Source organism: Anas platyrhynchos, chromosome 1, assembly GCF_047663525.1.
Source record: "Anas platyrhynchos isolate ZD024472 breed Pekin duck chromosome 1, IASCAAS_PekinDuck_T2T, whole genome shotgun sequence".
NCBI lineage: Eukaryota > Metazoa > Chordata > Aves > Anseriformes > Anatidae > Anas > Anas platyrhynchos.
In genome coordinates, this window is record NC_092587.1 from 84951027 (window position 1) to 84977313 (window position 26287).

At 47.6% G+C, this 26287-nt stretch overlaps 1 protein-coding gene across 1 annotated transcript; it reads right to left on the reverse strand.

Annotated features, from left to right (window-relative positions):
- Positions 1–1893: 1893 nt before the first annotated feature.
- ATP1A1 (ATPase Na+/K+ transporting subunit alpha 1) lies at positions 1894–25630 on the reverse strand. Its single transcript, NM_001310385.1, is given in 23 exon segments — positions 1894–1929; positions 2318–2409; positions 3350–3451; positions 4023–4153; positions 4283–4428; positions 5214–5337; positions 5686–5840; positions 6269–6437; positions 6877–7027; positions 8823–8959; positions 9432–9607; positions 10033–10225; positions 10415–10549; positions 11969–12078; positions 13293–13491; positions 14543–14811; positions 15579–15696; positions 15897–16031; positions 16599–16712; positions 17071–17274; positions 18315–18374; positions 19531–19641; positions 25619–25630. Coding segments are annotated over 23 exon segments (3072 nt in total). The 3' UTR covers positions 1894–1900.
- Positions 25631–26287: the final 657 nt, after the last annotated feature.

Sequence of the window (26287 nt, forward strand, 5' to 3'; positions counted from 1 at the left end):
GGGACTCTCTGATGAGGAAGGCTCAGGCGCTAATCAAAAAGTTCAAGCATCACGTGTGGGTGGAGCAAGTGTCATTTCTGCATCACTACCCCATCATCATCAGAGCCAGTAGAACTCATCCCACCTTCCTCCTTCAGCACAACTCCTCATCTCCCCCTTCCCACCTAGCATCACCACAATTGCACGGATTCAGCTGTTGGCATGGGCACTCACACAAGTGGAAGACTTTTTTTTTGTTTTAATAATCTCCAGGCAGGGGTTCCACATTTGAGCATCTCAGCTAAGGTACAAAGTTCCACCCCCAGCTTTTCACTTTCTACAACCATAGCTCCCTGGTGTACTGCTAAAACTGTTCACAAGCCTACAACGTACAGGAGATGACAGAAGTGATCGCTTTAAAATAACATCCAAAAAAACAACATGGAAGGATGGATGACAACATGAGAGTTTTAACTGCAGATGCTTTCTGTAATATGGTTTAGAACAACACTTTGCAGAGACAGACACACAGGCAGGAGGTTCACAGACTTAGCAGTTCAGGGACAGGACTAAGGGCCTGAAGAACCTTCAGGTGGCTTAAGAACAACAACACAAGGAACATGAAGTTAAGACTTTGAGATGATGACTGTCCACACATAAAACATCAACTCTCCCACTGAGCTCTCAGCAGTCAACCATACAGACATTTAAACCATAGATCATAACATACAGAAAACAGCTGGAAATTGAGTGAAGCAGCATGACCCCTTTGAGCCCAGAGCCAGCTTAGAGACCAGACGAGCACTGCCTTACAACAGCGATGAGTTATTTAAACCATTCATGATGTGGCTGAAGGGCGAGGCGTTACCACTTGCTATTTTGCCCACCCTGGGTGATGAGACGAGGGTGGCGTTGAGAAATGGAGATGGGGTAGTGTGACATGACTTCCTCATTCTCACTCTACTCTGGAAAAAGCAACGTAGAATGCTCCAAGAACAGAACCAGCTTAAAGTAAGAGAGGGAAGTAGGAAGCTTTGCAAGATGGACTTAAGCACCCCCACTCCCACTAGACATAAAACCTACCCCCCTGCTGCCACTGGCTTAGGGGCAGCACATATGCTCAGTGCATATCCGAAAAGGGTGCTAGGAAACACAAGCCCTTGCTTGGCTAAGCAAGCAGGAAAACCACAATGGCAGGGCTGGGGGAAGACAAGGGTTTGGGTTCAAGTGCCAGCCAGTGGAAGCCTGTTCTCATTCTGAGCCCAGCCCACAGGTCACAGCCTGTGGGAGCAGGCCAGAGCAGACATTTAGCCACCACTTCTCTGCACCTGACGTTACATTTGCATGGCAGAAAACTCTTCCAGAAAGCAGCCAAGATACATAGTTAGAGGCCAGGAAGCTTCCTAGGCTTAAGGCTTTGCAGTGCATTTACTAGCAGGTTGTCTTGTTCAGCACTGACCTAGGCAGTAGAAAGGCAACGTGGCTCTTAAACTGCAGGTGCTGTTGGATCCAGCTACAAGAAGGGGAGGCCGAGGGCTGGAAACCTACGCTGTCAGTGCCACATCCTGAACGGGTTTTTTGCCTTGAGAAAAACAGCTGCCTAAGACCATGTGGGGGCATCCTCTTAGAATCCATCTTTATTTGTAAAAATCCACATATAAAATCTTCTGTTTCCTTTTACAAAAAAACAAAGGCACGTAAAGCTACTCAATCTCTCATCCCCATGGACTGATGGTCTGACACTTCCCCCCATTCTTCCCCCTTGCTTTCTCCTCCAGTCCATGTTTCTTCGTGCTTCCTCCAGTTTCAGCTCATTCCTGCCCAGGCACAGTTCTGCGCTTGCAAAGATGAAGTACATGCACACAGGGGAGATGGTGGAGAGGTGGCATGGGCTGTGCGTGGAATGTTCTACAGGCGCTTTTTAGTAGTAGGTCTCTTTTTCCACCCAACCTAGAAGATAAAAGGAAGGAGAAGTGAGCTTTACAGCTTTGAGACTAACGCAGAGAGCTTATTTCAGGCTCTGAAAACTTGCACAGCCATACACGTGCTAGAAAGGGACCTAGTCATATAACAAACTCTTGCCAGGTAACTGGGGTGCTGCAGCTTTCGGGCCTTCTCCTGACTTTTTAGAATTTCCTGAGCATTAATGCACAGAATTAATGCTTGAGAATTAAACTCACCGCAGCTTAAGTGGCCCAAGTTGTCAAAGAATAGTAAATGCAGCAAAACACACACCCCAAAACACACCCCCACGAGGTGCTCAGCACCGGGGGTTCCCAAGCACACCTCAGCAGCACGAGGAGGTAGGGAAGGAAACAAAATAACAACACATTCTTACCACCAGGGTTGCGTCTGATAATGAGCTTTCTGATTTCATCGTAGAGGAATATAAGGAGGGAGTATGGGAAGGCGCAGAACCACCACGTGGGCCTGTTTGGGAGAGGAGACAATGAGAACACAGGCAGAGGAGATGCTCTTTGCCTAGAAGAGCTCTGATTTGATAGCACAGAGGAATACAGATCTTGAAGGCTGGCTAGTCCCAGCTTGCCAGTGCACCCACTCCCACGAGGCTGTGGTTCAATGAAAATGCTCCGAGCCAAGAATTACCACCTTTTTACTGCAGTAGATTAATCCACTTTTGTATATTAATTCCAACACAAGGTGTGTCACAGCACCTTTGTTCATCTCTGTACCAGCACCTCCCCACCTATTAATCCAGCAACATTTCCTCTAAGTGCCTGTAACCTTTGTACCCACGGTCTTGCTCATTCAAACTGCGCTGCTTTCCCTTATGACTTACATGTGCTAACCTCCAGTTGCTGCAGGCACTGGGCAGATGCCAGCTTTTTGTTAGGAAATTCTAGCACTTCAGCACTTAACTCCAAACAACACTTCTGAGCAGAACTCAAAACATACCAGGAGTGGTTTTTTGTTGTTGTTTTGTTCTTGTGTTTATTTTTTTTTGTCGTGAAGATTTCATGGAAGTTAAGTGACAGTTAATCTGAGCCTAAATCCTGCTGTGAAATGTTGCAATGCTGTTGGGCAATGCTTATGCTGGCACTCTCTCAACCATTAGGATTATTAGCATGCACCAACTGATCTATCTGCACCTATGCCTCTTAAAAGATTTTGTGCTAATTCTTTGGAAGGTAGGATAAGGCACAAGATGTCATCACCAACTCTTCAGTAAAGAGGAGATATCTGGCCTATATTTTAGAGCAATTCAGCTTGCTTTCTTTGGAGGTACAGTCCCCTACACATAAAAATACCCCCATACAAGTGCAAGAGTAGCTGCTCTTCTCCATCTCCCCACTCAAGTGCTCTTGTTCTGTGGTCTAGCCTGCAGCACAAGCAGCATGATACAACTTACTTGAGGGGATACATCCTTAGAGCAACATCCATCCCGGGACAGTAGGAAAGGAAAGCAGCCAGAGCAGTCTCCTCAAAGAGACCAAATATTAAGATCTTGTTCCTAATAGAAACAGGAAAGAAAACAGTCAGGCTCAAAATGCTCTTGTGGACAATATCCTAGAACCCACCCTCGCTACCACATGGTAGTGACTGGAGCCAGATGTTCTGGGCTAGCCCAGAAGTCCATCAGGTGGGGACTGTCAGGCAGTCCAAGCTGCCGGCAGAGCTGTCAGAAGGGTCCTGTTGTGTCTCTAGAGCGAGTATTTCACAACTGCACCAACCAGCAGTCGCCTTCACCACAAGTTCAGAAGGCAGCTGGGGTTCAGGTCAGCAGCTCAAGACCTCGGCTGCTCTGTCACCACACAAAGCTGTTGTGCTGGAATATCTCCCTGCCACTGTCATTCGAGGTGAGTTAGCTTCTACAGACAGTGTCAGCACAAGTCAGCACTCCACTCTGTCTCAGCCCAACAGACTGCAGCAGGAAGACAGGAAAGACACCTGGTGCCTTTACCCACCACCGAGGCAGACTGTTTAAGACTTGTGCCAAGATGCCCAGGCACTGCTAGGATGGTGAACTGAAATGCCACGTGCTGGGGTCCCACCCCAAATCCTCCACAGATGGCCCTACTTACTTCATTCCCTGCTGGAAGACAGAATTCCTTCGGGTCTTACAAATGATCAAGTCCGCCCACTGCACAACCACAATGCTGACAAAGAAGGCTGTATGGCAAGTGAACTCCACTATTTTCCTCTGTTCATAGGTCTAGGGAACAGACAAAGCAGAGAACATTTGTTCAGGTACATTGCTTTTGCTCTCTGGTCTGAGCACCAAGTCCAGCAGACGCATTACTGATCTGTCTGGCAGCCTCTCAGCTGTGCCATCCAAACATACCCACTGCTGTCCGTAGCTGTCTTCGACGTCGTTAATCCATCGGTCATCCCACTGGACTCTGATTCCTAGCAATCCAGAGGGCCAGAACCCATTCTCTGCCATGATTACAAAATAGGTGAAGAAACCTCCAAGGGCCTGGATCATACCTGAACGGATAAGAAAAGGGAAGAAAAAATGATTAAGCTGCCGCACAGTGCAATTAACAGAAAGTAGTTTACTGGAGGCCCCAGGCACCTCAAAAAATTGCTCCCTGTGGGGCTCAGTCTCCCAAACCAGCAGCTGTGGAACTAGTTCACGCTAACAAACTCAACTGCAGACCTTTTGCTGAGCAGTTTCTGCTCCCAACTTTGTACACAGTTACTTCTGTTTTGCTCTGTGCCGTGAAATGCATGGTACTCAAGGACAGCAGATAAAACTCCCTTTGTGTTCTCATTAAGCCTCATCCACCCCCCAGTCTTTGCAAAATACAGTCAAGAAGGTTCCCAAGGTCTGCTGCAATTAAGCACGAGCTCCCATCCTGTGAACCAGGCACGTCTCTGTAGCTGCCTTTAATCAAGGCTCCTAATGCTGTGTGTTTAGGGATATGCTGGAGAGAATCCTTTACTTCTAATTAAACTAACAATGGGATCTATGTTCCTGCTGAACAAGTCTGAACCAGAGGCGAGCTGGTTGTCAGCCAGCTCCTTTACAGTGCTATGCAATTAAACAAAATTACTGTGAAAGCGATTCAATGGATCAGGCTGCACAAGCCACCGCTATGTGCTGTAGGGGCAGGATCACGGAAAGTTCTCAAAAGCCTGAAGGTTCTGGTTTACACAGCCCAAATTTCAACCCTACCAAAATAAACACAACAGTCACTGACTCAGGACGGCGTATAACCCCCCACTACCACCGAGTCCAAGTCAGTGCCAGAGGAACCGGAGCAGCTTACCGATCTGCCCGTAGGCCATGCTGATCAGCCTTTCGTTCACCAGCTTGTCTGTTTTGGGATTTCTGGGCTGCCTCTTCATAATGTCACTCTCAGCTTGCTCGTATGCCAGGGAGATAGCAGGGACCTTTGAAGGTGACAGGTTTGCCGTTAGAACCACTTCTGGTTTTTGCTGTGCATAGCCTCCCCTGCCTCATACTTTCAGCCCGAGAAACAGCACTGCCTCAAAACCCTAGATGTGACATTTGGTAACGACCTCCACCCTCCCCAGTGTGTCTTTACATGGAACTAAAGGATGCTCAGACTTGGGAGAGCCAAGAAATAGGGAGTAGGTTCTACAGAAGTATCAAGTGGGAACTTATTTAAAACAAAGCACTCAGGAAAAACTGTATTTGAACATTTCCTTACACCCGTTTTTTTAGGGTACCTAAAAACATCCACAGTTCTTTTTGAGATAAAAAAAAAAGACATTCACCATGTCAGTGCCCAAGTCAATGCAGAGGATGGTGACCGTTCCCAGTGGAAGGGGGATGTTCGCAACGATGAAGATCAGGAAAGGTGTGATTTCAGGAATGTTACTGGTCAAGGTGTAAGCAATGGACTTCTTCAGGTTATCAAAGATCAGACGCCCTGGGGCAGGGAAGAGAAGAGCACAATCCTTGCTTATCAGGAGAAGTAGCTCACAGGCATCTTCATTGGTAACAAGGAACGACAAAGTGCTAGCGCAATAAAGTGAAGAATTCTCTTGCACATAAGAGTGCTGTACAAGGCAACAAGGACTGCGTACATCAAGCATTAAATCACCTGTTCAAAAGCAGCATTTTCTGGCCATTGCAATCCTTGTCTGCAAGGTTAACTGCCATACAGCAATATAATACTGAGCCCTGCTTGCTGCAGGTTGAACAAGAGTCCTTGGAGGTACCCCAACCCTTCCGCTCTTCTTTGAGAGGATGACCATAGGGCCAAAGCGATAGGCAAAAGGACCAAGCTTTTGTTACCCAATTGCTTTTCACTGTTAGCTGTCCCAACTGTCCGTTTAGATGCAGTTATAAACTCACCTTCTTCAACGCCAGTGACAATAGAGGCAAAGTTATCATCCAGCAGAATCATGTCAGCTGCCTGCTTGGAGACATCTGAGCCTGAAATACCCATAGCGACACCGATGTCCGCCTTCTTCAGGGCTGGGGAATCGTTCACACCATCACCTGTGACTGCTACAATGGCACCCTAGTCATGAAGAGACATAAGGCAAAGAATGAAAACATCTGTATGGTGTTTCGGACAGAGAAGGTTTCTCCTATCTTCCCCTTACCCCTTTTTAGGTTCTGATCAGGCTTGGCTTATCAGGAAGGCATGCTGCTCCCTCCAAAGATGGTGGAGGAATTACAGCCATGTTGAGCCTGAACCCTCCCCAAGCACCCCCAGAGAATTTAAGAACTAAGTGTAATTAACCTGTAAGACCTGTACACATAGGTACTAGGAATTAGCCTGACATCAGTAGCCCAATGGCTACTGACAGACTGAAGTTTAGTCCAGTCCCATTACCTGAGGGCACTGAGAAAACTTAACCCTGCTACTTCAGCAGGCAACACTGCTTGATAATTTATCAATAATTTATTGTCTAGGGATTGCTTTGATAAAAATCTTTGGTCTCCTGTCTTTTTACCTGTCGCTGACAGCCTTCCACAATGATAAGCTTCTGCTGAGGAGATGTCCTGGCAAAGACAATTTCTGTATGATGCATCAGGATGTCATCCAGCTGCTCGCTAGTCATGTCCTTCAAGTCTGAGCCATGAACAACACAAGCCTTAGCATCCCTGCAATCAAGAGACAAGAACATTTTACTTCATAAGTTAAACTTATATTTGTCCTATAAAGCTACAGCTATTCAGTACTCTGGATAAAGATCAACCCTTGCTGTGGGTGACTAAGCACCAATCCGGGCAGCCTCTGCACAGGAGTTTATGCATTTAGTCTAACGCTCCAAGTCTAAAGTCAGATGAGCAGCACAAGGCAGTGCCAAGCAACAGACAGAAAGCCCCGCGAGTAGCCTAATTCTTTCTATTGCTTTTGAAAAAGGCAAGGCGTACACAAATTGTTTCCACAGCTCTTGGTCTCCCTGCAAGAGAGGAACCCCTGGCTCAGGCAGTTAGCTTCTAACATCACAAAAGATGCTCTCGTCTTCTGCCGACGATCCTTTTTCCAACAGACTGTTGATCTACGCTCGGCTTTTCAGAGAGCTCGTGCTATGCCAGCTCAGCCTATCTTACTCTCTTCAGCAACAAAAGCACATGTTATATTTAGACTGGTTTGGTACCCTGCATGCTACGGCGAAATACCACCTCTCTAACCCAGCATACCATCCCTTATAGGTCTAGGGGATTATCCGTGAAGCTTGTGACATCACGCAGTTTAGACAGGGAAATTCCTTCCCCACCCTTACAGCCAGCTGTTGATATGCTCAGTCACACAGCCCAGTGATCCCCAGCCCTGCATTGCTAGGCTGTGAAGTTACCCTCAATAAAAGGGAGAAGAATTCAGCCACAATACTTGCCTTCCCCTAACAATTCATCCCACAGGGCGTCTCTATTCACAGTTCATAAACTACATGGCTACCCTCCAGGCCAAACACAGGCTGGGTCAAGCTAAGCAACGCAGACAGCCCAGCCATTCTGCAAACAGCCCACTTCTGCCAAAGCACATTTTCTTCGGACGCCTCGGTTCTGCACTGGGCTGCAAAGACGAACTTTAACCCCATAAAGGGAGAGAACTCCATCTTCACATTTATCCTGCGCTCACAGTTACTGACCAGCAATTCCTCGACCCAGCTCAAGTCCTGCTCCCTTTGCCTACCTGAAAGCAGACCCTGACCTGAGCCTGCAAGCAAGAGAACAGAACTGGACGCTGAGTGCTCAAGTTCACATGTGGTGTTTCAACTCTTCTCTCAACAGTGAGAAACAGTTAAACCAGCTTGACTTTTTGTAGCCACAATCCAAAGTAAGTTGGCCAACAAACTGGTCTTTTTTTTTTTTTGAGCAGAGTTTTCCTATGAACCTCTAACTTAATAAAGAAGCTTAACTAAAATATATGTTTGGGGGCAAAACTAGATTTAACCTCTATTTAAAGATCGGAAATCACAGCAACGTGTGGGTTTGAGCACTGCTCAAAACAGTCCCTAAGCCTTTTTCTCCTAAACCACTACCTAGCTATTCTTTCCTGCCCAGTATGTAGTGCTTGTGACCTCGGTGGAGAGGAAACACTCAGCTCCAGGGGAAAAAAGTTACATCCCCCACAAAAAGAGACTCCACCCAGCCTGCTGGTTGGTTGTTTCCCCCAGCTGGGGGGCAGACCATCAAGATATGGGGCAGAGGAAGGAAGGAACTGCTGAAGTTGTCTAGATAGGGCTTACTTTGAACTACATGCACACTCAAGGCAGCTTTATGTATTCTTCACATAGCTCACAACACGTTGTGGAGGAGCCACAACAGGCTCAGCTAAGCCTAAGCCGAGCTTTTCATGTCTGGGAAGAAACGCCGACAGATTATCCGAGGCAAGGAGAGAGGCAAATACTTAATTCTTTGAAGAGCTTTAGTGTTCCCCACGAGTCAGTACCTCGGGTTTACTTGGCTGACAGGAATGTTGAGTCGAGCGGCAATATCTTCCACTGTTTCATTGCCCTCAGAGATGATGCCGACACCCTTGGCAATGGCTTTGGCTGTGATCGGATGGTCTCCAGTAACCATGATGACCTGGAACGCAAACAGACTGCCGTGAAAGCCTTGCCCATGCTGCAGAACAGCACTGCCCAGCAGGCAGGATCCCTTGAGACTAAAGGGCCACGTGGCTTTTGTTCCATTATCGAGTTCAAGCTTGCTCTTTACTGGAAGTACAGCTAGTATAACATGTTACACATTTGCAAGGGATTGAGGTGAAGGGAAGACAAAATTTGTAACTCCGAGTCACATCTCCAGTTCATTCTCCAATTTGTGCTTTTTGTTCTCTGGTTGCAGTCAGTACTGTGGGACGCACAGAACGACACCTGAGCCAAATCACCTGTTTTGGGACAGACACCACTGCAGCGTCTGCCAGTGTCCTACAAGTCTGGAGATCTTGACCAAATACTTCCCTTCACCCACAATATAGCCTCCCACACAGCATGGGAAGAAGCCCCTCATATCCAGAGGTTTAAAGCGAGGCAATCTCAGCCCAGGAAGTAGCTACCTTAATCCCAGCGCTTCTGCATTTGCCAACAGCATCTGGCACAGCAGCACGAGGAGGGTCGATCATCGACATCAATCCTACAAAGCAGAGTTTGTCTACAGGAAAGTTCACTTCGTCCGTGTCGAACTGGAAGCCTTCGGGGAACTGGTCATCAGGCAGAGCCAAGTGACAGAATCCTGCAACACATCAAAACCCACGATTATTCTGTTCCTACACATCAAAGAGGCAGAGAGTGTGAATGTTTATTGCACTCCTGTTCTGATAACTAATAGCTGTTGCTGGGTGCCCAAACACAGCTTGGTTCCCACGTAACAGAGCAAATCTAACATGATTTGACCCCACGGAGACTGAAGGGCTCAAACACTTTGCTTCACTGTGATCCAAGCATCCCAGCTGCTGGGCAGGACAAGACCCTGCAGGCTGCCCTGTAGGTTAAGAGCTAAAAGCAGGACTGTTCCTGTGTGTATCACTGAAGTGACCTTGACTCAGCACTACGCACTTCATTCCTGCAGTATAACGAGCGCTTTGTTTAATCTGTGGGGTCTCTGCACCAGAGCACGAGGGACAAGCCTTTATTTATTATTAAAGCTGTTTTTCTTACCCAACACTCTCTCCCCAAGGCCTCCCAGCTCAAGGTAGGCATTCTGAAAGGCATCTTTCATCTCCTCATCCAGTGGTTGCTCTTTGCCGTGAAGAAGAATGGAGCTGCACCGATCCAAGATCCTCTCTGGAGCACCCTTCATCACCAGCAAGTAACGGGATTCTGAAGGGTTTGCGTTCTTGTGGATAGACAGCTAGGATGGAATAAATTAAAGTTTTAGACATTTACTTGTGACCTTCCCAGCACAGCACCATCACTAAGTTTTTTGTGATTACAGCAGCAAAAAAAAAAAAAAAAAGTTTTTAAGTAGTCTTCATGCAAATTTACATAAGTACTTCACACAGTGTCTCCCACTCAAGAGAGAAATGAGAAACGAGCTTACCTGGTACTTGTTGGTAGAGTTAAAAGGTATTTCCACCACTTTGGGATACCTCTCTCTCATCTCCTTAACAGAACCACAGCACAGTTCGATGCATTTCAGAAGTGCTGACTCAGAGGCATCCCCTGCCACAGCTCTCTGAGGAAAAAAGACAACTATCAAAGGGCATGTTCCAGTGAACTCACCACAAGATCAGACATGTCCAAAAAAAAAAAAAAAAAAGTGCATTCAGCTCAGCCCAGTCCCAGGTTCTACATAACATGAGAGCAGTAAAGAATATTTCCATCACCCAGCCCTGACAAAGAGTTGCATTTCAGAACGCTTGGCCTTTTGTCTGAGAGAATAACAGTCTCCTGATACCAAAGCCAAGCCCTTTTAAATGGTAGAAAGTCAGCTAACCAGGTGAAGTCAGAAAGAGGATGAATGGTGAACTTTAAGAACTGATATGAGGGATTTCTCAGTCATATACTGCAAGCTGTTTGCCACGAAAATGCAAATGCAAGATGAAAACTAGTGACACGCATAGAGATAGATACTCGTATGCCCTCTCCCACCCCAAAACAAGATCACCTTAACAAGCCTCTGGATGAGAAGGTTTAATCTATTCCCTTCCCCACTCCCCAAAGTAAAATCAGCACTGGTAGAGACTGCAGGTGAGTTCTCTGCCTTGGAGACCTGTGTGTGCTCTGTGTCCTGCCTGAATTTCCTTTGCTGTAATTTAAACTACTTCTTGCCCTTCTGTCTCCTTTGTCCATGAACATTTTTCTTCTATTTTTACACTACTATGCTGGTACCTAAAAACTTCTCTAGAACTATTCTTTGCTCAGTCTTCCTTAGACTGGAGGAAGTCCAGCTCTATCTTCCATGTTAAAAAAGACCAGAAGTTACAGCCAGGACTGCTATGGGAAAATAAATTGCCCTATTATTTCCATCACCACATTATGATAACATTCTTGGGAAGAAGTTTATGACATAATATGACTAATATTTGACAGATTATGAGCATTGTACAGTTAATTCGGCCCTGGCTTGGTCACAGTTCAGAATCAGGAATCCATGTTGATGTTATGTTGGCATTTGCACCCGTGCTGAACCAGCAAAAACTTAAAAAGCTAAGACTTGCCAGTGAGAACAGAATGGCCAAAGACAAACAGTCCCACGGCTGCTGCTCCCACAACTCTAGTGTCCACTTATCCTGGCTCCCAGAACTGGGTGTTTGTGGCTTTTAAGTATATACATGACAGAAACAGCAGTTCTTGGAACAGTTGGACAGGGGAAGCTGCCTAGAAAAAGTTTCTGGCCCTTCCTAGTCCTTTCCAATGTATCTGACGCCCCAGACAAGCCAGAGATAACAGCGGATGGCAAAGAGCCTGCTGTGGAAAGCATTTTCCCTGTCCTATCTCCTCTGCCCACAGCAAATCTATAAGGGCACTAGACTGCAGATGAGACCAAGAGTTACAGATGTCTCTATTTCAGAGTTCCTTAAGCCCTAATGAAATTTAATCTCACCGCCATTATGGGGAAGGAGCAATGCAAGCATTTCTTTTGGGAACTCACCTTAAGGATTGGTACGTTTTCCTGATTGGCCTGGAACACGGCACGGTTGCAGAGACCTGCAACTCTGGACAAAGCAGTCCAAGTAGCTGAACTCTTGTCAAAGGAAGCACCTGAAAGCAGAGGAAGGATGTCAAAAAACAACCAAAAACCCACACAAACACAACACTCCATAGGCTTAACAGTGAGAAGTCTGTACCTCATGATCAGGAGACTCACCTAGAGCCTGTTCTTGTCTCACTTTATCCATCACCCCATGAAACACCCCCCAAAGAAACAATGCTTAAGTACATAGCGAGATAATGCTTCTCCCATGCTGCCTCTTAAGATGGCTTCAAGGGAGATGAAGTGAACAGCTAACTGATAAGCTGATGTACTTTCCACAAAGAGGAATCTTCTGTGTTTATTTCTACTGCAGCCAAGCCAACCGTTGCCAAGCCAGAACTAAGTGCTTCCAAATAACACTTTATTTATAGCTTGTTACTTTGCACTAGCGTTAAAGACTAAGAACAATAAAGCAGCTTTAAGTGGTTGGGACAAGAACAATGTTTTGTAGTGGTTGGGGGAGCAGGGCAGAGAACAGCAGCCCCATTGGAGAAAGGTTATGCTGGTAACATGTTGCAAGCACAACCTTTCACAAGGTAGATGACAGCTAGAAAACTCCTGAATTTGGTTGTACTTACTAAACAGTTCTGGAGAGATAAGTACCTCTCAATAGCACAGCATGCAGAGATTTCAGATTCTTATCAGTATTTGGAAGAAACTTCCTGCTCGCCTCTTACAGAGGCTTCATTCATTGCTACCACAACCAGGACGTTCTGGGAAAACCCCTGTCCAGGAGCAGCTGTCTACTTCGACATGGGAAATTTCAGTCCACGTCTAGTCTCAAGGAATTCATTATCAGCGTCAACATCTCTTCTGTCCACTTTTAAAGCTGCATACACAGCTTAGGATGAGGCAATTTGGGATATATTTTGGCAGAGGTAATCAGGTACTGTGAAGTACTGAACAGCAAATATGCCTGTCCTGTTTGTGGAAATAAGGACCTGAACGTTCAAGAGGTTAAAATTCCAATGGACTGGTTTGATGCAAAAGCAACCAGAGGATTTTTTCCTGTTTATGGATTTAGGTAATCCGTTTACGGATTAAACAGAACCGTGGTATAGTGCAAAGCTTCCTAAAATTCACCACAAGCCTTTTAGCAAATCATGATAGGAGTCCCTGCACCATGAACTTCACTTGCACTAAAGAGCTGGAAGCACAGGCTTTTACACAAAACCCTTTTTTTAAAGAAAGAGATGCCTCCAGCACAAAGAGATGGCCTTACCACTCTGGTTCTCTGTAGTATCAGCCTCATGAATCTGATTGTCAAACCACATGTGCGCAACTGTCATGCGGTTTTGTGTCAGAGTGCCTGTTTTGTCAGAGCAGATGGTGGATGTGGATCCCAGAGTTTCCACAGCTTCCAGGTTCTTCACCAAGCAGTTCTTGCGAGCCATACGCTTGGCTGTTAGTGTCAGACATACCTGGAGACAAGGAATAAAATGGGTTAGATATGTTTGTGCACTAATACCATGCCACCCCCACTCACTGTGGGCATGGAATGACAAAATTACATGCCCTGCAGTGATTCCTATTGCACACCAGCAGGGTGAGCATGAACTGCAGTGCTTAGGGCTAGCTCTTATACCACGTTTAAGTGACAGTTTTCTCCAGAAAATGGCTTAAGGTTTCAGCCTCCTGTTCCTCGGTGTATTAGGAAGGAGATAACATGCCCTGGAGTAACATTTTAGTGTTAACTAACGTTTAACATTACAGTTCCCTAATAAGAGGAACTCTCAAAATAGGTAGAGGCAGGCCACGTAGAACAAAGCCCAAAACAGCCCTGGAGATAGGGCAGCGACTTGCTCGTATAGGAAGCAAGCAGACCCAGCTGCTTTCTTGCCAGAAGCTCTTTGGGGCTGAAGCTCCCAAGTGTTCATTTCCTGCTTCAGCAGCTGCTCTGCAGCCTAAAGCTGCACAGAAGCCTCTAGACCTGTCCACCAGGACCCTCTACACAGCTAAGAGCACCTAGATTCTCCTCTACCTATATGGGAAACCAAGCCTATAACAACCTCTACCAGCTCCTGGATCAAAACTGGGGACAACAACAAGACTTGCTAGATGCCCTGATAGCCCTTCAGGACTGGGGGGCTGGTGTGTGTATGTGGGTATAAAAAGCAAGCAAATCAACACTTAGAGTAGAAGGACCCCTCCCCACCACAGAAAAAGGGAGAAAAGCCAAATTCAGGACTCCTAGCCTTACTCACTTCATTCTACAATGCCAAGCCTCTGTGCAGGTCTAATTCAAGAGACCCACCTTCATCAGATAAACAGCTGCAGAACCAGAGACTGATTCAGGCAACTGGTCAGAATACACTGAATTTATAAAACCTAACCCTGCACAGTCACCACACAGAGAACCTACAGAACTTTAGGTTCACCTCTGCAAATACATGCTGAGCACGAAGCACTCAATTTCCTGAAGAACCACACAGTTTATGCATTAAGTCAACCTCTTCTTCCAGCCTCACTCACCGTGACAGTTGCGAGCAGGCCCTCAGGAACGTTGGCAACGATGATTCCTATAAGGAAGATTACAGCCTCCAGCCAAGTGTATTCAAGGATCAGCGAGAGGATGAAGAAGCTGACACCCAGGAACACAGCCACTCCAGTGATGAGGTGGATGAAGTGCTCAATCTCCATGGCAATGGGAGTCTTTCCCCCTTCCAGTCCAGATGCCAGACTGGCAATACGGCCCATCACAGTGCGGTCCCCAGTCCTAATAACAATGCCACGGGCAGTGCCTAGAAGAAAGACAGGCTTTAAGACAATCTCCCTTCCCAATACCCTAAACTGAGCTTATTCAGCCTGTCCTACAGTTTAGCAAGCTTCATCCAAGATAATGCAGGTAGGCAATCCAACAGGCCAAGGCCTCCCACCACAGCTTTAAAAAAAGTTTCCAGAAATAAACGGGGACAAGGGCTACATAAGATTTATGCATGAGTGGCCATGCTGTATGCCCTCTCCCTTCTAACCCAGGGAATCAAGAATGCACTTGGTTCAAGTACCAGTTGCATAAGCAATTAATGGGAGAAAGAGGTCTTCAAGAAGTGGATTATGTCCTCCTCCCTCCCTTTAAAGGAGAAGTCCATTTTCTCTTCCCAAGTTTCTTAAAGATCAAGAATATTCCATGGTACTGCAGGCTGTTTTGAGTTTTTTTGGAGGTGGGACAGAATGTGGAGCTTCCACACTAGTGGACACCCTGTGATATGGAAAATATGCTCTGGGCTGCAACATGAAGAGGGCCTACCACTGTAGTTGGAGCTACTACAGAAGTTTTGCCAGAAATGTTTGAAATTCTGGATTTCTGCAGTAGCTTGTTAGCTTGAGTAGCACCTCAGCCTAACCCTCTTTGTTCAAATAATGGTACTTGCATTTCCAGCCTGCTCTCGCATGGTAGGATTGGACTAACAGCAAGTACTCTAAACACATACAACGTTTGCACTGCTTACCTATGGAGTTCACTCCCTAGCACTGTTAATACTTTAGCAAACTAGGAAGAGCCACGTACCTTCCACACAGTTGGTGGAAAAGAAGGCAATGTTCCTGGTTTCCAGTGGGTTCTCGTTGGAGAAGTCTGGAGACCTGGTCTGAGGCTCTGACTCGCCAGTAAGTGAAGAGTTATCCACCTGCACGGAGGAGAGTACTACTTCATACACAGCCGGACAGATGATTCAGCAGCGACAGCTGATAAAACACCAAGCACTCCCCAAACGTTCCTCTTTTACCCCACCACTCAACCCATTCACAACATAGAAGAAATTCTTAGAAACCAGACTAATTCATCATTCTCCACTATGAAGCTTTCAGACAGCCTGTTGCTGCTCACCTTGCAACCATGTGCAGATATGATCCGAAGGTCAGCTGGAATTCTGTCTCCTCCTTTCACCTCCACTAGATCTCCAACTACAACACCTTCCGCATTGATGCTCATCTTCTCACCATTTCTGACTACAAGAGCTTGCTGGAAGGCAGTAAAGAAACAACTTACGTCAAAAGCAACTCTTAAGAAAGGTGCTCAAAATATCCAAGCATCCTAAAATAGTTGTCTCATGCGTCTAAGGAGCTTTCTGCTTGTGCTAACATGTTTATCTCAGATACATTTAAGCAAGATAACTATTCCTGTTTTCTCACTACTTAAATTCCTTGTTGCCAAGGTGACTGTAAGATGGTTAGGTATGATACAGACTGTCCATGTCCTCTGAGTTTTAGCGCTCATTTATCACACCAGTTACAGAATTCCCTACACTATCAAGAAAGTTATAGATTTTAATAAGCTGGTGGAACTCACAGGGTGCCAGGAACTGCCCTGGATTATTAGCATAATTACTTGGAACAGAAAGAGGAACTAGCGTTCCCCTCAACATTAAGAGGGAGAAACCCACACTAACAGCTTGGCACAAGACATCTTGCCTGCTAAAAGCCAACACACAGCATTCACCGCAAGGCATTTTGTGAGTGAAGCTCATGTTTAATACAGTTAATAACTCTGAGCAAGCGTGGCAGATCAAGGAAACGAGGTATTCCATACCTGAGGCACCATGTTCTTGAAGGACTCCATGATCTTGGAACTTTTTGCTTCTTGGTAATACGAGAAACAGCCAGTAATGATCACCACAGCTGCCAACACAATACCTAGGTACAGCTACAAGGAGCAGAGAAAGTGATTGAGAGCGTGATCTGCCTGAAAGGCTTCCAGCTCGTCCAGATAAATTGCTTGGTATTTAAATGCCCCATTACAAAGCGTGGAGGTAATTGCAGTCTCCGTACATTTTGTACACAAAGGCTGTCCACAAGCCACTGTTGTTAACACAACATGAAGGAAGTCGGCTGTCCATTTCATTACATGGAAGCACTCCAAAACGTGTTAAGCTCACCCACTGAATTTCCCGTACTTCTGGGAAAAGCTTCTGGACTGAATGCCTAGAGGAAGCCGATATGCTTTAAGCCAAACAAGCTGCTCAGCCTGCCTCGGAGGTAAAGCAGACATTTTTTTTACTTACGTTATCTTTGTTGGGCTCCTCCTCCATCACGCTTTGTATGCCGTAAGCCAGAAAACACAGAATAGCACCGATCCACAAGAGGAGTGAGAACCCTCCGAAGAGCTGCCGACAGAACTTTACCCATTCAGGAGTGGTGGGTGGGGGCGTGAGGGTATTTGGGCCATCACGAGCCAAAATCTCAGCTGCGCGCGCAGTAGTCAAACCCTAGAAGAGAAGTTACTTTTAGAGGCATCATGGCAAGACTGGCTGGGGAAAACAGTTTTAAATTTGTTCATCTTCTGCTTGAGAATGCAGGTAGAGGCCTGCCACAGCAATAAGGAGATGCTAACAGATAATGGGAACCTCCACAGCTGCCAGGGCTCGGCAACAGAAGTGAAGGATGTGAAAGCTGCAATTTAGAAGAGGAGCTACAGGACGTTGGATGCTCCTTGAGGAGCCTGCACATCATATGGCTACAACACAGAAGGCAGGCAAGGGAAGAGTGCTACAGCAGCAGACTTTGATCACTGATGAACAGCCCAGTGCAATCCATCCTATCAAATTATGGAACAAGTGAAAGCTGGGGACTATAAAGATGATGACACTTGAGATTGTCTTTCCAGGAAGTTCAGCTTTTAGAAGCCAAGGTCTTTGACAGAAGTATGCAAGCCTTCTGTAACAGAGACAGAGCAGACTTGTTGCTGTATGCAATCCTGAAAAAAAACACACACCTTAAAGCAAACAAGAGCAAAGGTGCACTGCAGAATCACTGCACTGCTTCTGCACTAGCCTTTGAGGTTAGCCAGAACATTTGCACACCTGTTACTATAAAAGGGTTGAAATTTTTAACTACTGCTAACCATCACCAAGTCTCTTGCATGTACTAGCTCACTAGATTACATCTGCAATATAACAAACATTTGCCTTTATTACAAGCTCCTAAGGGAAAAAAATAATCCAAGAATCAGTTTGACCTTGGAACAATTCAGAGGCAGATAACAGTGACTTTGTTAGAGAACAAAGTCACTAAAGCACTGCATGCTGGCTGTACAGTGGGAGGACGAAGAGGAGTATTTGTGAGCTCAACAGTTCTCTCAAAGCCTGGGAAACTTCACTGGAAGAGCAGAGATTAAACAAAAAAAAAAAAGGAAAAGAAACAGACCACCCAGATCTCCCTTTGTGAAGTGCTCTGAGCCGAGACTGCTTCTTTTCCAATCAGGGCAAAGAGGGAGGGAAAACAAAGAGGGAAAACAAAGTCTACTTACCCGACTCAAGTCTGTTCCATATTTACGATGAAGTTCATCAAGGCTGAGCTTGTGGTCATCCTGAAAGACAAGAAACAGATGAGGGGTGACCACACTACCTGCAGATTGGTCAGCACAAGCTCAACGATTCACCCCATCAACAGGCTTCCCATCTGTAACACCTCAGAGACTGAAACTCTTGTCACAGAGACGATAAGCTAGAATCTTCCTATCTCGTTCAGGAACTCAAAGCAGTCTCCTCTTCAGGATTCTTCTGGATATTTGGGCACAACATAACTTTTTAAGCAATCCCTGATTTTATCAGGGCGGTCTATCTCACAACAAATTATGTGAAGCCCCCTTTTTTTTTTTTTTGTTTTGGTTGTGGGAGATGGGGGGGGTTGGAAAGGAAAGTGTACATAAGATTAGCTGTGTAATTTCACATGTTTAAGTAACGCTTCCAGCTTAAATAATGTTTCTCCCCCAAAGAGGCTCTGTTTCACAGCCAGCTTTTTTTTTTTAAAACTGAAAATAAGTACACAGCAGTATCTCACTTAAACAGTGGCACTGGAAAGAACAAATGCCTTAAGCTAGCATCCCCACCAAACACAAAAACTGATCTTTGTGCAAATTTTAGCAGTCCCTCTCCCCAAAAAACAGGGCCAAAAAAAAAAGTGAGCCCAGTCTCCACACACAGCACAGAAATAAAGCCTGTATCAACTTCAAGGCGAGCAGATCTAAGCCACGTGATACTCATGCATATGTACAGCATCATCCACCATTCACAGATGGGGATGGCAGACGCTCCTCACGTCCTCACACACGATTAAGGAGTACTAATACTGAGGTCAGCCTGAGCTGAGGCCAACAGTAAATGGAGTTGTACAGATTCCACTCCTCAGCTGGAACGAAAACAGCAGTCTCACCCACATGACAGCACATAAAAGTACCGCTGCTCTCCAGATAATGCTTGCCTGGGTGAGGAGAAGCAGCTATGCTTTGCTGCGTGTAACCCAGACTGTTCTGTGTCAAATGCTTTTGAGAAGTGATGTTTTCAGGGCCATCGTGATGCTGAAACGCTCACAGGATGTCAAGTTTGGAGACAGAGGGGATGGGAAGGGAAATGAATGCCTTCCATGCTGTCAGCTCACCAGCACTTTTCTACGAGAAGCCACGTGAGGCACAAGGCTTTGTGAACACTCTTAAAGCTGCTCTTTCCACCCCTTACAACTCTTACCATTGAGACTTCCTTCTTAAGCTCATCCATGTCCCTCTCCACCTTCGCCCCCTTTTTCTTCTTTGCGCCATGTTCGGATGTTGCAGTAGGCTCATACTTGTCTCTTCCAGCCTACAAGAGAAGACAGAGTACTGTTAAGAAACACCTACACCCAGCTTCTTCAGCAGCAGATATGAGCCATATACACAAAATTGCCAGGCGGACAATAATTATGTTTGTGTTTTTTGGTTTTTTTTTTTGTAACTAAAGTTACACCATTTTATTAAAGAAAAGAGTTAGCGAGCAGCTCGGTCTGCCCAGCAGCATCGCAGCCTACAGCCAGACATTTTACAAGTCTGGCTGGGAGGAGAGCGAGCTGCATGCTATGCAGCCAGCCTTGGTGTGCGAGCCCCAGCTCAGGCAGAAAGTGATGAAGAACAGAAGAAACCAATTCCTGAGTGCATACGTACGTTCCCTTCAAGGCATTAACTCCTCCTTCCCCCTGCTCAGCCCTCCACATCCTCTGGCAAGGAGCAGCCTATCAACTGGAGATAAGTAAGAGGTGGTATCTCTAACTCAAATTTGGGGGAATAAGTTCCAAACACTTTCATTCTCAGTTTGGCGCTCGAGCTGAGCTGTTACACAACGGAAACCTGCTTTCAATTTATGGAAATCTGTCCAGTAAGAACGATATTCAGAGCAGCTCACTTTCACAGCCCTGATCCGTGCTCAGTCCTGCTTCAGCTTCAGAGAAGCAGACGATTTGCTTAAAGCCTCTGTATTCAGATGGTTTTTTATTCTCTTTACTCGTGGTTAATTTTACATTGAATCACGCAGAGACTCGGATCTTAAATGCAAATGAGCATCTAAGGACAAAGAAAGCATGAAGCAGCAAATACAGGCATCACTTGAGACCAAAAAAACTACAAGAAACTTGGACAGCCTGCAAGGTATCGAAGCCAGGCACCAGCACAGCCTCACAGAGCAGTTCCTCCTTTAAGTACTCCATAGGCTCATTCCCAACCCTCACAAGCCTCCAATAGCTGCTTTCCTCCCCCCTTCCCTCCGTGCAGGGCCTACGACATCCTGCCAAGTTTCATGCGATGACATTTTCACCTAGTAAGATCTCCGAGAAGTACTTTGAGATGAAACAGCCGCCAGCAACACCTCAGTCAAACCAGTAACAAGATTAAGGGGAGGTTTCAAAGGCGCTGCCTTGCTCTTTGCACGAGTGCCTCAACTCACAAGTCGGATTCCTGAGAGTGGTCTGGACACAGAAACTATTGCTGGGATCCAAGAATCATCCTGTTCAGCAGCAAGCCCAGGAAACTTATTTTTATTATTACTTACTGCAAGAGAAGCAGAAAACCAAACTAAAAGTGAAACTACACTAAAAAAATAATCCAAACAAAAAATAATCACAGCTTCCCTGCAAAAAACCATCGGGCACATCTAGACAAGGATTTATATCGTTCTAAGAAAGCTTTGGGCACATCACACTGCAGCCACATTCACACATTTCATGTGTACGGAGGAATTCCTCCTTACCCTGGTCAGCAAAGGTGGGCTTTGCATCCCCTGCATGCAGCTGCAGAGCTGTGCAGTGGAAGCGGTTTTGAAGAAGTGGAGCAGAGTCTATTGGCTGTTTGCCACCTCCCAGCCAGGGAAACGAGACACACAACTGCAGATTGTCAGCATTCTTGACATTCTCCTCTTCCCTGTACCTAAACTCCCATTGCACTATTTCAAAAAAAAAAAAAAAAAAAGCGCGAAAGCCACAGAACTTCAAACAGCACAGTCCTCGCATTCCAGCATCCTAAGAATTTGCCATGGGGCAATTCACAAAGTCACCGTGAAGCTTCTCTCTCTTTCCTTCAGTCTCCGAAGGAAACAACTTCGACCGCTGCTAGATCTCTGGCAGGCAAGTCCAAAACAGTCCCCCACAAAACACATGCTTCTTGATTACTGCTTTAAATAAGTGACTTCTAACGAAGGTGAAGAAGCCGGAGCCCGGATTGGCATGCCAGCACCTCTGGCTTCACCCCTTCCCCACCAGCAAAGCATGGCAAGCTCTTGGGGACTTCCACAACAAGTACAGTGGCTTAGCCCACTGGGGCAGCAGTGAATATAGCCCGAAAACACAGGAAGCTTTAGCTCTTGCAGCTGCAGAGACAACCTGCAAGGAGGCCAACATGAAAAGGCTCACCACCCTTGTTCACGCATGATTTGCTTAGAAAAAAAAAAAAAATCAAAAGAGCCCAGCATCAGCTGCAGGCAGGACAAAAAGCAGACAGTTACTTGTTTCTGTAAGAACCCAAGTACTTGCTAGCCTACCAGCTTCTCAGTTTAAGAAGAAAAAAAAAAAAGCACAGTACCTTCCCTTGTGTTGCTTACTACCATCTCCCACCCTTACAGAAAAGGTGGGACAGTAATATTGGACTCAGCTCTGAGCTTCCTGCTCTGTCGTTCAAACGTGACCTTGAGGCACGGATCAAAGCACTTGCCCCTGGTCTCTGCCCTCAGGGCAGCTGGCAGAGGAACCTCACAGCTCCACAAAGGCTTGCCCTGGGACAAGGTGTCCCTCCTGCCCCTCAGCGCTGGAAGATCTCCCTGCTCTCCCCTCCTTTTCCTGCCAGACATAAGAGCAAGCCTACGGTAGTCCTGACCCCACATCTTATCAAGATGCGAGCACACGGCCTGGACACAAAGGAAGGTCTGTCTCATCAGAAATGTCACATCTGTTACTTTGCTTAGCTGAGGAACACTTCTGACTCATCAAAAGTGCCACAGAAGAAAAAAATAAAAGAAAAACACAACTTTTTCCTTCCCTTATACGTTTTTTTTTCTCCATTGGCTTAGGCAGAACAGTTGTCGACATCGGTGTAAGAAGTCTTACACATCCCCCAGAAAACCCTATTGTCTTTGAGGCAACTTATGCTTTTCCTCTCTGGACTAATTGAGCCATTCATGGCTGATGTCTTAAACACAAGCCATGATTGACCAGGAAACGGGAGGGGTGCAAATCAGCAGACAAGTTCTGAAGTATCCTATTCTGCCATTGCCTAATCCACCAAGCAGTGTCAAGAATAAGCCAAAACAAATTAAGCCGTCTCTGGAGGCCTGCTCTGTTCTAGTACTTATGTCATTACAATCAACTGCGCATAGAAAACAGAAAAGTTACTGTCTTGCTGCCTCATGGGACAACCTTCAGTAAATATATTAAGCAGATGAGTCATGATACTGACCATCCCTACTGGACTGGAAATGTTGCTCCATGACCTGTGCAATACTAAGAGAGGGACATGAATGCCTTCCCAGGATCCTTCTTACTGCCTCCCAAAAAGCAGCGTTCAACCTCCCATCTTTCATCAAAAGCCCAACTGCCCGCCTCAGCTGAGCAGGCTCTCAGCAGCCAGGACAGGACGAGGCAGCTCTTGACAGCCAGCAACTGCTCATCATGAGCTCTCCTCACCGAGATTCAGCAAGCAGACAGCTGCCTCCCTAACTATGGGAGGACAAGCCTTCCCCGCATGGCCAGAGGGCTAAAACTTGCAAGGGTTTTCATCCTCAAGGTTGAACGGGGACTATTCACATGCCTCAAGTCTTCTCCACACCCTGGGACAAACATTTCTTCTCATGGAGCTGCTTGAAGAGCCAGGTGCAGAACTGGCTTTCCAAATACCAGAGTGTTTTTCAGTGCTGTATTGCTATAAACTGTAGCAGTGCCATCTCCTACAGTTCTTTATGTGGCATATTAGTGCATCTTTACAGTCAAAGACAGCATCTCCGGTGTCTGACACACACATGAAGACCAGAGGAGCTGGTACCTTCAGCAACCCCTTGGGAAGGGCTGGGTGAAGCACAACCACGCAGCTTTCAGTGTGTCAGGACCCCATACAACCTGTCAGAAACCTTTTTATCCTGTCACACTGCTTTGAGGAAGTATGCGTTGACTAGGCCCAGCCTTTTCTTTGGCCAAAGGAATAGCCTCTCAGCATACCAATAAGAAGTGGGAGTGTAAGACGTAGGTAGAGCAACATTGAGATTTCTTAATTGCACCAGATGATTGCTTTGATTTGCATAATTTCCCCTCAGTTGGTGTATTACACAATACACCTTCCTAGTTCCTGACAGGAGAAGAAAACTTAACCTGGGGTTCAGGCATTAGTATCGATCCCCAGAAGCCACTCCGAGCATGCAGTAATGACCATCCACCCTGCGAGCGTGATGAGGACAGAGTCTGCGGACAGAGATGAAATCCTGCCTGCCTGCCCTCCTCCCCTGATAATGCACATACCCAGGCAGCTCACGGCCCTCCCATTGCCATCTAAAGTAAAACAGCCGCTCCACTCAGCTGCTCTTCACAGCCGCCACACACAGGGAGCTTGTTCTCACACACACACACGCTCTTACTTTCTGTTCAAGGCCAGGCTCCCATGGGAAGGAGGTTTCCTTTTTGGGTGCCCTAAGTCAGGGCAAGCGCACGCTGTTGAACTGTGCAGTCACACCCTGCCCTTTTTTTCCCACTACCTTGCTCTTTCACATCCCTATTTTTTTCAGAGAGTCCTAGTTACCGCATTTTCTCCCTGCTAAATGCGAGAATCTTGTGACTGGAGGAATAATGCAACAGTGTGTAGCTGCCCCAGACTTCCCGGTACTATGCTGCTGGGTCGGTTCCAAGCCAATTGTTTACTATGCACACACAACCCACGTAATTTGAAGTGCAAATGAGCTAGCTATATATATATATATATATATATATTAGAGCTAGCCTTCTATATTAGAGAGCACTTAACTCCCATTAGTGAAGGCAAGATGGCCTGAGCCCCCGAAGCCTGTGGCAATGCTGTCACACACAGAGTTAAAAGGTTTAAAGCATCCAGAAGGCTGCATCGATGTCTCCCCCCAAAAAAATATTAATTATATTTGAGGTGAGGTTATCGTATGTATTACCTGTTGCCCACTAGCCTGAAATGAAACGTGCAGGGTTACCTGACTACAACAGGACTTCACACCAAGGCAAGAGAGCAATCCTCTCAAGCTCCCCCCCCCCCCCCGCGGGCTCCTCAAACCCTTCTCCAAACAACCATCCTTTCAGCCGTGTTCCTCCACCTCTCCTATTCGTGCTGTTGTGTCAATACCACTGGTTGTACCTCACATGGATGAGGACAATGGGGAATCAGCCAGTGTTTGAGCAGTGCCTGTAGGCAGCAGGCAGGGACAGGGCTGCCGCCACTGTGCCTCTGGGCACCTCACAGCTCCGCCCTCCACGTGGAAGGGCACATTTTGTTTCTGCTCCCCAGCCGGCCATGTAAGCTTAAATATCCAACTTCAAGTTCCCACTTCTGTTCTCAAGAGCCTTCGACTGCGTTTAGTTACGAGATATAATCTGGATTAAGGACTTCTCGCTGCGGGCTGAAGGCTGGAAGGAAGCCGGGGCTGACACAGCGCCTTGCGAGCTGCACAGCATGCTGGGAGGCTTTTATCAGCCCAATTAGCAGGATAGACATGATAAAGTCATGAATGATCACCTTCCTTATGCCACCAAGCCTTACGAGTAGCCGCGGGGGCAGATAAGCGAATGGGCGCTAATAACCAGCCCTTTATCCTGTCACACCCCCCCCCGGGGGCCTGCTGTCTCAACAAGTCTAAAGTACTCCTGCAGAGGCCAGGAGCCACGAGAGGGGCTCCAGAAGGGCAGGAGATAACCGCAGCCTCCCCCCGCAGCAGCCCGGGGACCCCCCCCTCGGACCCCGCAGCGGGCTCAGCCCCCCGCCCCGTAGGCGCGCCCCGCGCTCCCTCCGCGGCCATTGCCCACACCGCCCTCCTGCTTCGTCCCTCCCTGCTCCTCCCTTCTCTCTCCCGAAGCACACGGCAACCCTGCACCGGGATGTGTCGGGGCGGCCCCGGCGCCACCCTCCGGCAGCAGCCCCAGCGAAAACGACATGGCCGTCATCTCCTTTTGCTCCTGCTCCTCCCAGAGCGCACAAAGCAAGGGGCGAGATGCAGCCGGGCAGCCCACCCCCCCCAGCCGACAGAGCAGCCCCTTTTTATCCCCGCAGCCCCCTCCCCGGAGCAGGAGCAGCAGCCCCCCAGCCCCGCCGCTCACCCCCTTGCCCATGGTGCGGGGCGGCGGCGTGCGGACCACGCGGCAGGCGACAAGGAGCGGGGCTCAGCGCAGCCCAGCAGGTGCCGACCACCCTGCTCCTTCAGCGGCTGCTCGCTCTCTCCCTGCTGTCCCCCTCCTTGTCGTCGTCGTCGTTGTTCTTCGCTCGCCCACCTCCGGCACCGCTGCTCCAGCCGCAGCTCCAAATTCCGCCGGCTTCCCGCCGGATAAAGAGCCCCGGCTCCTCTGCACCTCCCACCTCCCCGTCCTGCATTGTGTCGCCCCGCCCCTTGCGGGTGGGGAGCCATTAAGCTCGGGGGCAGGTTTTTAGGGGGGAGCCGTGCCCACAAAGCGGCTCCGGGGGTGCTTTCAGGCTCCCTTCCACCGCGCCTCGCCCAGGGGAGCGGAGCCCCGCGGGGGGCCGTGGGCTCCCGCTTGGCTCTGCCCGTGGCAATGCCGCTGGAGGGCGCTGTACTGGCTCCCGCTGCCGCCGCCGCCATGTCGGGTCGGGGCGCGCCGCTGCCCCGTGAGGGGTCGCCCACCGGGCTGTGTCCCCTCACAGGCAGCCGTGGGGACCCCCGACGGACCCCCGACGGACCCGGGGAGCCTGCCGTGACGGGCTGGGTGCCTCCCCGGGGCCCCCGCCTGACCCTGCTGCTGCCGTCGGGCTAC